The following is a 12,774-nucleotide window of genomic DNA, read 5'->3' on the forward strand; positions in this document are numbered from 1 at the left end:
TTGTTTAATGACGTGGGTGTCATCTCTCATCGACTTGTCTTAGGGAAAAAAAGGTTGTCAACGAACATTTTCCGTCATAGTTTTCGTTAACGAAATTAACACTGGTTAGCAATCACATCATTACCACATGACACAAGCTGATTGGCCTCTGCTGATTCTGCAGCCAATGAGAATACTTGCTCTACTTTCAAATAGTCAGGTTCATTGTTTGTTCAAAACTAGTCAGAGTTCATCTGAACCCCTCCACCTTGCCAGCTCCACCTGCCTAGATCTGCTGATGGATTTATGTACTGTGTGTCTATTTATCTTATATGCTCACAGCAGTGTGTCTGTGTATCTATTAGTCCATACTAGATCTCCAGCAGCGTGACAGATTCATTCCGCTAATTCCACATACATTAACACTGCCATATTCATTAACATGCCAAAACTATTCTGAGAGATGTCATGGTTAAAATGTGATAATATAGCTTTAATATCAAATCCATGTCTTCTAAAAAGCAAGAAAATTAACTGGAAATGAATTGGAGATTTTCACTGAAAACCGCCTCAGTAAATCGCACATTATATTTTTATTCTCTGTTACTTTGCATGTCTGAAAACAGAGTGACTGCCTTTGAGATGAATGGTGATGCTGACAGATAGTGTTCTTAACCAGGTATTTGGAAAAAACCTGGAAAATTTCAAAAGAGCAGTGGGACTATCTGAGCAATAGTTTTTAACTCTGTTAAGGCCTGAGGGGTTTCTGCTGATCTCAGAGGTCTCAGTTATGATAAAGCCACACCTAATTATGAGCTCAAACACACACACACACACACACACACACACACACACACACACACACACACACACACACACACACACACACACACACACACACACACACACACACACACACACACACACACACACACACAAGACTTCAGTCTTTAAGTGGAAAGAATCAGTGTGTTTGGCTTGTGCTCAGACACATACAAGAGACGTTGTTCTTTCAGGAAGTTACGCCTCCTCTCTGTCGCCCTTTTCAAAATGCATACCCGCAACCAAGATAAACTATGCTGCCAAACATAATAATATTGATAAATGTGAAATATGCACACGCCACACAAGCGCCAGACAATAAGGTTTAGCTGGAAACTAACCGACAGATAGAGAGAGAGAGAGAGAGAGAGAGAGAGAGAGAGAGAGAGAGAGAGAGAGAGAGAGAGAGAGAGAGAGAGAGAGAGAGAGAGAGAATGTGAATTTAAACAGAGCACTTGGGCAGACTGGCACCAATCTAAATGTAATTGTGTAAATTCACCGGTTCCACTCGGTTCTCCCTGTCCGAGGTGAGATAAGCGTGTGATTGGCTAGAAGGAGATGAAAAACCCAGAGAGCTCTCCATCTAAAGCTACGTCTAAAGCAGACCTGGAAAACGTCTTTTGCCGAAAAAAATAATAATAATATGAAAGTTCAAATGCGATTGATGGGGGAGAGGGGCTCCTGTTTGAATTTCAATCAGAGAGCGAGCGAGTGGGCCGGCATACTGTGCCGCCACTAGGGACACAGAGAAACTCTCTGTAATGAAACCATGCATACGCTGCTCTCTCTCTCCGGATGACGGTCGTTGCGCCGTGCCTCCTCATACTAGCTGTATATCTGTTCTCACTGAGTCTTGCCACGTTTAATACGGGCACCATGGAAACCCGCAGAGAGAATGGCATCACAGAGCTCAAATGAAGGCACAAGGCCTTTATATGCAGTGTGACAGTGTTTACTCTTATACGCTTCCAATTTTATAAGGGCGGTGGTATACAGCGCATGGTTTGAGTCATGATTAACATATAAACACACACCACACACACACACGGCTCTTAAGGGTGAATGGCATCGATGATAACAGCTCCACACTCTCTCTTGTTTACTTTGTTTTCCAATTATGTTTCTGAAGAAGCTCCAGGCAATTATTTATGTGCAAATACAACACAGAGAGAGGGAAAAAAACACTTTCACTAGAGGTGTGCTGCTGCAAAAACAAGAAGACCCTTGTTTCAATGTCGCTTAAGGTTCGTTCTGAAACTGCAGCTGAAACCGAACCTCCATCTGGTCCAGGGGAGCCCAAAGTCTGCATTTTGTCTCTTTTGTGTGTGTTAATGTGTGTATGATCACAGCAGGAGTATGTACTCAGAAGTACACCCAAACACCTGTGCAAACTAGGTGCAAACCTCCTGTATTTACACTTCGAGGGACAATTCACCCAAAAATGAACATTTTGTCATCATTTACTCAACCTCCTGTCATTACAAACCTGTATGACAAATGTCCATACAGTGAAAGTCAATGTTGTTTTGGACCCCACTGACTTTTATTGTGCGGACAAAATAGTTTTCCACAGAAGGAAGATCATATATGTTTGGAAGAAAAGATGACAGAATTTTTATTTTTGGGTAATGGCTATTTGCACAACAGTTGCAAACGTAATGCGACTAGAATTCATTCATTTTTAATAAGAATTGGCAGTTAATCAGCTAACAAGCATGTCAGACTAAGCCGTTCAAAGCTTCCCAGATAGCAAATTGGTATTGGGCCGAATCTGGTTGTATTTCGGCTGCTTTTAGCCCACATACCAAAAGCTACTTGCTGAAAGTAAACCGGAAGCAGACCAAAACTCCCCAACAACTTCTTCCATGCCCCCAGAAATCAGCCATAACTGGCTCACAAAAGAGCCAGATCCTTAAGTCCAAAGGAATATTTTATGATCCCTGAAATGTGGCAATAGCGCAAGCAAAAAATAAGTGCTTTCATTGCTGCCAGCGTGAGCACCTCCCGCAACAAAATGAATATGTACTTGTTAAAAATGTCATGGCACCAATGCGTAGATTGGTGTGGGGGAGCCGAGCAGACTAACCTGCACACTTGGTTCTGGTGATGAGAGCCGGCCCGGGCTGTCCGGTTCCCCCCTCTCCTGGACGGGTCAGCAACACTCGGATCTCGTACTCTGTGTCGGGATCCAGGTGCCAGAGTTTGTAATTGGGCGAGTTGACGGCGTGTGTCTCTGTCCAGCTTCCAGAAGTCATCCTGTACTCCACCTCCTTCAGGATGATGGGGCCGTCCCCAAAGATGGAGTTAGCGTTCAGCTGGATTAGCAGGTATGTTGGCCCGACGCCCAGCAGCTGAGGCGGAGCGATGGGTCTCGGGGGCTCTGGCAGAATAAAGATAAACCTCACATGAAACTATATATATATATATATATATATATATATATACACACACATATATATATATATATATATATATATATATATATATATATATATAGATATATATATATATTATAATTTTTTTAATCCAAACAATCCCAATGTCACATAGAATCAAAAAGGAAATATTTTATCAGACCTAATTAGTTTAATTTTATTAATAGCTGCATGCTGAATATCTGCAAGAGCCATATTTTGCAGAACACTTGAAGTCCATTTATTAAGGCTAGTCAAAAAGTCATAATTTAGTTTTTCATGACCATTTTCTACATTCTCTGAGCATTACTAATAAACCTATACCTTTAAGACTTGACTATGTAAATTACTTTAATGCTACAATTGGCTAACCTCTTTCATGTGACATTGAATAGGTGTTGCTATGTAAATGGTGGTCATATGTTAATGAGCTCATGATTTCTGAATGAGGGCTTTTTCATTTTCATTTTATCATCAGTAAATGTTCCTGGAGTCAGTTTGAATCAAATTTATTTCATTTAAAAAGATCACATGTATTTTTATTTTAACACATTTTTAATTAAAGTTAATGTTTACTGTAAGTGCACTACTGCAGTAAAAAAAAAAATCCATATGGTCCTTTAGTGTGTGTGTGTGTGTGTGTGTGTGTGTGTGTGTGTGTGTGTGTGTGTGTGTGTGTGTGTGTGTGTGTGTGTGTGTGTGTGTGTGTGTGTGTGTGTGTGTGTGCGCGTGCGTGCGTGCGGGTGTGTGTGCGCGACTGCGCGTGCGTGCGTGCGGGTGTGTGTGTGTGTGTGTGTGTGTTTTCTGATACATTTGGCTCCACAGAAAAGCGTTGAGATATCTCATTCGTACATAGAACAAGTCAGTCGTCTATTTTTTACTGGAGGGGACAACAGAAAGCTGTTCTTCTATTTGTTCTGCTCTGTGTAAGTGTAGAGATCCTCCACAATGATCTCCACATATCTCTGAGACTGACACTACTGATGAATTTATGGTTATGAATAAATCATGCAAGATGGTGCAGTTGACTTCAAACCAGCATCAGCACAAGACATCCTGACACTTGTTTAGGTGACATATAAAGGTTCTCTCTCTACAGTCCTTCATCAGCATCTCACTGATTTTGATGAGGAGTTTAAAGCTGCGAGACTGTCCACTGAAGCAACAGACAGCTCAAGCTGAGAGACCATCAGATGGAGACACACACTCTCGCTCTCCACCACAGATGGCTCCTGAACTCTCTATTTGTCTCAGCTAATTAACCAGCCCACATGAAGCTCACACACACCCCAAACCAACAGGCCTTTTGCATATTCCTACACGGCCATGAGCGCGTATATGATGAGCAGATTACACAAAAACACGTGGGTATGTACAGTGTATACTGCTCAAGGACAGGATCTTCAGAAAAAGCTTTGGCATATGGAGAAAGTTAAAGTGTTAAATCATTTTTGCAGTTCTGGTTGGTGACACTTGTATAGAAAGTACACAAGTTACCTTTAAATACTTTACTATGATGATATATTTGACTGCACAATAAAACCAATGATCAACCAGAATCAGTACGATTTTATTTTTTGGGAAAAAATTATACATTTATTCAGCAGGATGTATTAAATTGATCAAAAGTGAAATTTATAATGTTACAAAATATTTCTGTTTCGAATAAATAATGTTAATAACAATCAGAACTGAACGTTTAATTGGCCATGTTTAAAAAAGAAGATATGTCATAAATCAACAATGCGAATTCAATATTTCAATATTTATATGAAAATTAATTTACTCAATTAGCTTATAGGTTTTAATGAAAAGTGAAGATGACAGAAAAAATAATAACCCCATGAATTACAATAAGCATTAAATTAATGAATTAATAACAAGAACAACAACAGTAGTAAGAGCATGCCACTCCGGGCCTTTTGTTCCAATTCTGGTGGCATATCTTACCCCAAAGGTCTAATTTTATCTTTTCACTTCCAAATAAAAACTATAAATTTTACTCCACAAATCTAAAAACATTAATGAGTTCACAAATGTCTCATTAACAAGTAGACACAAAAACTTTGATATTCAATATAATACAATGCCATATATCACTATTTTCTAGAGACACAAAACTACATCAATTTAACACAGGGCTCTACAGTGCGGCCATTTTGCTCGCATATGCCCCTAAAAATCGATACGTGCGAACCGGAAAAATGGTTTACGAGCACAATGTGCGAGTAACTACAACCTACCATAACTTTTCGTAAACTCACCAGTCACAGCCTGGATGGGGCGGGACATAAAAAAGCCTGCGTGCTACAGTGATCTTTCAAATGTTTACTGAAGTGATTGTGAAGTGTGATTTACACTTCTGCATCAAGTCGCCGGCGTAGCCTACACGTTAATACTGTTCAGTAGTCTTTTTTACATTAGCCTAGGTGTGGTTGGGTTGTTCTTGTTTACATCAGGTGTGGTTGGGTTGTTTGAGTGAATCCATCCCTGGTTAAGCAAATAAGCACCAATCTAGGGCTGAAACGATTCCTCGAGTTAATCGAGTTACTCGATTACAAAAATTCCTCGAGGCAAAAACTCTGCCTCGAAGCCTTGTTAAATTCCTATGACGCGCACTATACGCACGGCGCAGGGATTTGATTGTTTCACATGGACCGTTTATTCACACGGACCTGTTCAGGAAGCATATATTTTGAATTTAGTTGGCGCGATGGCGGAGAATAAACAGCAGAAATTGTCTAAAGTGTGGGATCATTACACACTTAATTCACTTAATACACTTAAATCGCTGAAACAAGGTAACGTAGTCTAAGCCTATTGATGTTCGCTGATTTTAATCCCATACTGTATTTGTAGCGATGTCGTGATGCGGTTTGACTAGATATGAGTTTTACCTTTGATGACATTTTTAAGTAGTAAACGTAACTATCACGTTCAATTGCAAGAGTATAGCCTAAAAAAAGAACCCCTTCACACACACACACACACGCCAGTCAGAACAATTGCAGCAATGCATCACATATATGCTTAAACTGTTATGTAGCCACGCAACAATCATTTCAGCATGCATTCACTGTATACACCGGGACGTGATGGAGGAACAAATATTGTATTGCAGTCTTTGCGAGACCTTGTTTGTATTTCACGTCTGCCAAATACAGACAACAACAAAAAATGAAAGTCCCCAGCCTGTTGGTTTTTATTCGGAGTAGCCTACTCATTTTTCAGTTAAAACGCACGGAACAAAAAGTGCGTCAGCTTTTAATGCGTGTTCAACAAGTCACGTTACAGCTCTTCTTCAGCGTTAAACTACCAGAATACACTAATATGCGTATTTAAGTGATTATATTATTACATCTTAAAGGAAAATTCACATATGAGATAGCTTTATAACTTGCATACTATATAACTTATAGTATATAACTTATAACAGTTTTAACTGAAATAGACACAAGTTTAATATAACTATTCTGTTAATAAAACACACACAAAAAAAATCAGATTACTCAATTGATCGGTCGATTAAGTGCTAGATTAATCGATTACAAAAAGAATCGATAGCTGCAGCCCTACACCACTCACAGTAAAGTTTTTTTTGTGATGAGTGATCCGTGTTTTAAAAGCTGTTTTCAATGTGTCAAATTTTCAAAACATCTGTTTCAGTATTGTGCAGGATACAAGAGTCATCACTTCCATAGTCCTCCAATGGTTTCACACCATAGTAGAACACAAAGAGGAGCACACACGTAGTATATATATGTACATGATAAATAGTTTGTTAAACTCTGTTACTTGAACATTTTTCACTGCGCTCCAAAATTTTTTTGTGTGCTCCTACATTTTTTCATTTAGGAGCACATGTGCTCCTTGGGAAAATCCTTAGCGTAGAACCCTGTAACATCATAAACGGTTTGGACTGATCACATCGCACAAATGTTGATATTCAAATGACAAAATTAAAAATAGCATAGGCATTTGAGACGAGATTTTGTGGTATCTATGGTAAAGAGAAATAAATAAGGTGTGTGGCTCATCTTACCCTGTCTTACCCGGCTCTCATACCTCTCGTACTGCTTATTTAAAAATGTATCACAATGAACTTTATCAATATAATCAGCAGCTGTTGAAAGTTTTTTTAATTTTGTGAATAAATCAGTGTTTAAACCGTTGACGTTCCTGTAAATGAGACCTGCGTAATGCGGTTTATGTCTTAATGGAATGAAGGAAAGGAAGGAAGGAATGAGAGTTAATTGATTTATTGTGTGTTCCTGCAGGAGGAGGTGCTGGTATCCCTGTGCAATCAAACCCGGCTTATTTTAATACTCTAATCTGATTCCGGTGTGTGTTGTGTTGTGTGTGACACCACTAACAGCAACACGCCAAAATTACATTTCACCAAGTAATCGAATCACAACGGCACTAATGTACAAAAGCACTGCCCTTGCAGAGCATAACACAACACACAGACACACACACACACACACACACACACACACACACACACACACACACACACACACACACACACACGCACACATTCACGCACACACACACGCACACACAGACAGACACACACACACACACACACACACACACACACACACACACACACACACACACACACACACACACACACACACACACACACACACACACACACTCTTGGACATCTTCCTTGTTGTCTTGTTTTGAGTCTTGTGATGACATCACCTCTGTAAACTGCACTTTTATTTCTCATGTATTATTTTAAATGTGACATTTACCAGAGCTGGTTTCGTCAGTCACTCACTGACATACAAGACTTTACCCTTTCAAGCCGGTTATTACAGTGAACGGGTGAATCAGCAAACCTTTCCAGAGCAGGTCCAGGTCATATCTCATCCTGACATCAGAAGACATACACCAGGAGATATTGTACTGTTGTCATTCTGTGTGATATCTGTCTCCCAAGACCCCGTTCAGGGGAAGTGTGTGTGTCAGACGCTTCTCCATGTTTGTCATGATAGGCAGCATGTGATATAAAAGATGTTGTTTATTTCCATGTCCATCAACGGAGCACATACAATCACTGCCTTTTACCAGTAATGAAGAGACTCGGGGAGCAAAGTCACATTAATGTGTACGGCTGCGCTTATTTACTGGGTTCCTCAGAAAACAAAGCGTCTGAGAGCAAACAGGGCTTTTTAAGAAGCCAGCAAAAAGCCTCGTTCGTTTGTGCTTGAACCTGCAGACAAACGACATTCATCTCAATTCATTAGAGCCACTGACACACGCTCTCAAACACACACACAGAGGAACACAAGCACAGGGCTTTTAGTGGACCGGCGCTAAATTGGCGAGTGAATGGAACACTATTCATGTATTAGCTGAAAGCAGGCCGAATCAGGCTTATTAAACAGACACCAGTTTTATTTATACATTCAACATTTTAAAACTGATAAAATTATATTCTTTCTGAGATGGTCAGCAGCAAATAAACAACTTTTTTCAGTGTTGTTTGTATTGCATTTCTTTTAGACAGAATATGCTTTGTGAGACTCCTTTAAATTCATGTTATTGTGAACAATTCATCTGTGCTTATGTTTTATTATTTTATTAGTTTTTCAACTGTTATTTTTGATGAAACGGTCATAACTGGATCTCCTGGTGAAGCGTCAGTCTTCTCTTTGCGGACGTATGCAGGATTCTCCAATCATTTAGTCTGATTAAGCCCCGTCCCTTTCTTATAATTGGCCACAAGCTCACATTCAGATCTGCCTCCATCCAATCAACGACTGACGCAATGAACCAAATCAAACACTACATTTCTTCGATACGTTTGTTTGATAATCTGTTGTGCTCGTAAGTCACAATATGGAAGAAAGAAAGGATCTGACGCTACTTCCATTACATCACGACAGCATTGATTGACAGAATGAAATTGAGCAGAACCTGTCAGTATTGACTCACCCTCGTGTCATTCATAACCTGTATTCTGCTATCTCAGTGACACAAAAGAAGTATCATCAAGCTCAAAAAACAACAGAATATTCACATTTTAAGTCAACTATTCCTTAAAGTTTTGTAATTAATATGCAAACTAAATATTTACCAAATACAAATTTATTGTTAGCCATAATGGCCTTGCATTGAACAGGGGTTTTACCAGCGTTCATTTCAACAGAATGGAGCCGTGGACGAGCACTGAGAGCGCGACGGTGAGCGTGAGTGTGTTTCTGTCAGGTGTCACTGGCTGTTTCACGCGGGTCATCCATCATGTGTGTGTGACATGAGCCAATGATAGTGATGTGCCCTGCTGTTAGCCTTCCTGAAGCCCTGTCTCATCCGTCTTTCCTCGCACACACACACATACACACACACACACTCACACACACACACACACACACACACACTCACTCACTCACTCACACACACTCATGCAATAGGAAAAGGCACTTGCCCTCGACTAAACATTTTATAGTCAGAGAAATAATGTGTTTTTTTGTCATCTATTTCACAGGCGCGAGGACCCGGCAGGGACGCGTTTGATCAAAGCAAGGCCGCGTTAAAAAAAGAAAAGGTAAAGAGAGAGAGAGAGAGAGAGAGACAGACAGAAATGGAAGGAGAATAAGTGAGGGAGGAAAAGCAAAAGGAAATATTTCCTGTGGGAAGCATCACAGCTTTTTTATTTTGAAGTTTTGATGGGGCCTGTGAAGGGAAAGAGATGACAGACGCGAGCGAGTCTGGATCAGGGATACGGCAATCTAACACCTGACGGACAGCGATAGAGAGAGCAAGAGACACACTCATCCCTCTCTCTCTGCGCTGACAGGACATGTGATCACCTCTCACAAACCCATCACCCCTCAAAAGCTGCTCTCACCCCTGACATCTGACATCACACCAGTCTGACCCACAGTGCACCGCTCAAAAGTTTGACCTTTTTTAAAGAAATTAATACTTTTATTCAGCAAGGATGCATTAAATTGATCCAAAAAAACATCAAAGACATTTATAATGTTACAAAAGATTATATTTCAAATAAATGCTGCTCTTTTTAACTTTTAATTGATCAAAGAATCCTGAAAAATCACACTTTCCACAAAAATATGAAGCAGCACAACTGTTTTCATCACTGATAATAATCATAAATGTTTCTTGATCATTAAATCATCATATTATAATTATTTCTGAAGGATCATGTGACACTGAAGACTGGAGTAATGATGCTGAAAATGCATCTTTGATCACAGGAATAAATTACACTTTACTATTCACATAGAAAACAGCTGTTTCCTTTCAAGGGAACTCGTGCTGCATCGAAACGCTGTGGGAACGCTTTATAGTTTGCTGGTAGATGATGTCACATGACGTTCCGTCACGCCATTGGACTGATTCCATACGCGCTTCAGACGCAATCACGCAGAGCGTTTCGACGCAGCGTGACTTCCCTCTTCAGGGAACTAGTGTTACATACATAATGAGACTTTTTAAATTATAATAATATTTCAGTGTTTTTACTGTATTTTTAATCACATAAATCCAGCCTTGGTGAGCAGAAGAGATGTAACCGAATTTTGACTAGTACTGTATGCACTGACTGATGCAGTTTCTCTGACAAATAAGGGAAAACCAGGTCAATAATTCCTTTCTTCTAGAAGTAAAGAAAACAGAAATAATGTGGGCATTACGGAAGGTCTTGATTTGAGACCCTGAGTGTCGCCCAGGTGCGAGTGTGAGAGCAGCAAGAGTGTGTTCAGTGAAAGCCAATGAATCATTGATGTGTTTCACAGTCAGGAACCCGACGCTTGTGACATTAATGAAGCGCTTTCTGTTCTTCATTCTCTCAGATTCTCTCAGATGAAGCTTTCGGAGTTGTTGACATTTTGGCTCTTTTGGTTTGTTTGCGTTTGTTCTGTGTGTGTATCGTCGGGAAGTATCAGGCGATCGCGCTTCATCAAACTTTAACGATCCGTCAGCATACGCAGAGCTGGTGTCTTTAAAATCTCCCTCGTTTCAACTCCTGATCTCCGGCTGTCTCTCCAGGCATATTTACCAGCGATCAGGCGTGTGTTTGCGACGGGGTGCCGCGCGCTCACAGGAGCCTGACAGCCTGTTATCTAGTCATTAGGAAATCACAAGTAGCAAACAATCATCGTCTCTCATGTCTCGCTCCAGCACAAACACAACTGCACTTGGGAGAAATCCGGAGATTTCTGTGGTTTCTTCAGTGGTTCATCTTAAACATCACTTTTGGCTGCATAACATTCTGGATTTGAATGTATGATTCTTTGGAGATAAAAAAAAAAACGGTCTATCACAGACTTCCCAAACTTTCTAAAGAAAAACATCTTGAGATTTGAAGTTAATAATAATAATAATCATCTTTGGAACCTTCATCATTGTCAGCAAAAAGCTGAGAAAATTGTACACCCCAAAAGTTACATTCCATTTAATTCATTCTCAGCTTTTCATAATCTCACAAGGTCCCGGTCTATTAGTTCTTGAGGACTTTAGAGTAGACAGATGCTTTTCTCCTGCGACGTCAGGCTCAAAAAACCAAAAGCCTTCCAGTTCCAACTAAGTGCCATTTTGAAGAGCGAGGTCTTTCTGCAGCTGCACAAGGAAACAATCTCCAAACCACTGGTATCCAATAAAAACAGGGTGGTGCTTATCGACTGTTTGCGTTTGAATCTATTTCACAGCACACATCTTGTCAATTCAGTTTGTTCCCTACAAGCGAGAGCAGGCTAATGTCATTACTCCAAACCCTGGGCTACACTCGCTGAGGCCACAACTGTTGTGTTTTCCCCCCCTCCCATCTCTCTTGCTGCAGCTGGAGGACACACAGATCGATCCTCTCCAGCGTAAGAATTTGCCACTGAAATTTTCATTTGTTACAAAGCGGCCCCAAACAGCCGTGAGGGCCCGCTGTCGCCCCGCATTAGGGAGAGCGGGAGCTAATAAAGCACTAGCCCGGGGTCACACGCGACAATAGGCAACTCCGTGCCAGCTCCCATTAGAGCACGCACAAATCCATGGCCCAAAAATTTCCGCTGAAATTAGCATCTTTGGTATCCGTGTAGCAGGATGTCAGCTGGGGAAGTGTGGTGGAGATATCTGAGCTGTCAGAGCGCTTGAGACTCAAGCGGCCCTTCTGCCCTCCGGCCGCCGCTAACTATCGCACTCCTCTCAGTCGCATCTGCACACGGGACCAAACACAACAGCACTTTGGTACGCTCTCGGGTTCGGGGGAGGTCGCCAAAAAAACACCCAACGACATTTGTTTGCGTAAACAGGTTGTGCATATTAATATGGCATCATGCGCCCAATGGTCATTGAAATATGAATGCATTTGTATTATTTAGCAGCGGTTAAATAAGCAGATGGTCGCTGTAGCCATGGCTATTTCTTCTTGACTTCGGGTCGGAAGGCCTTAAACTAGTCTATAAAATCACACACTGTAAAAAAAAATCCTAATTTCACAAAAAATAACTGTGATTTTTTGATGATCATTTTCTTTCATTTTAAATTGTACTCAAAACACTGTAAAATTACAAATAATATCTGTAAAATT

The 12,774-nt window shown here is 40.5% G+C and overlaps 1 protein-coding gene across 24 annotated transcripts in view; it reads right to left on the bottom strand.

Moving 5' to 3' along the window:
* ptprk (protein tyrosine phosphatase receptor type K) overlaps nt 1-12,774 on the bottom strand; it is a 238,228-nt gene that overhangs the window by 107,042 nt on the left and 118,412 nt on the right. For all 24 annotated transcript variants that reach the window (XM_077221141.1, XM_077221139.1, XM_077221143.1 and 21 more), the window contains exon 7: nt 2,888-3,181. In XM_077221141.1, coding sequence (XP_077077256.1) covers nt 2,888-3,181 — 294 coding nt within the window. The remainder of the gene's footprint in view (nt 1-2,887; nt 3,182-12,774) is intronic.

The sequence above is a fragment of the Siphateles boraxobius genome, unplaced genomic scaffold (assembly GCF_051911475.1).
Source record: "Siphateles boraxobius isolate OS27281-9 unplaced genomic scaffold, OSU_SipBor_1 8, whole genome shotgun sequence".
In the NCBI taxonomy this organism is placed as follows: Eukaryota; Metazoa; Chordata; class Actinopteri; order Cypriniformes; family Leuciscidae; genus Siphateles; species Siphateles boraxobius.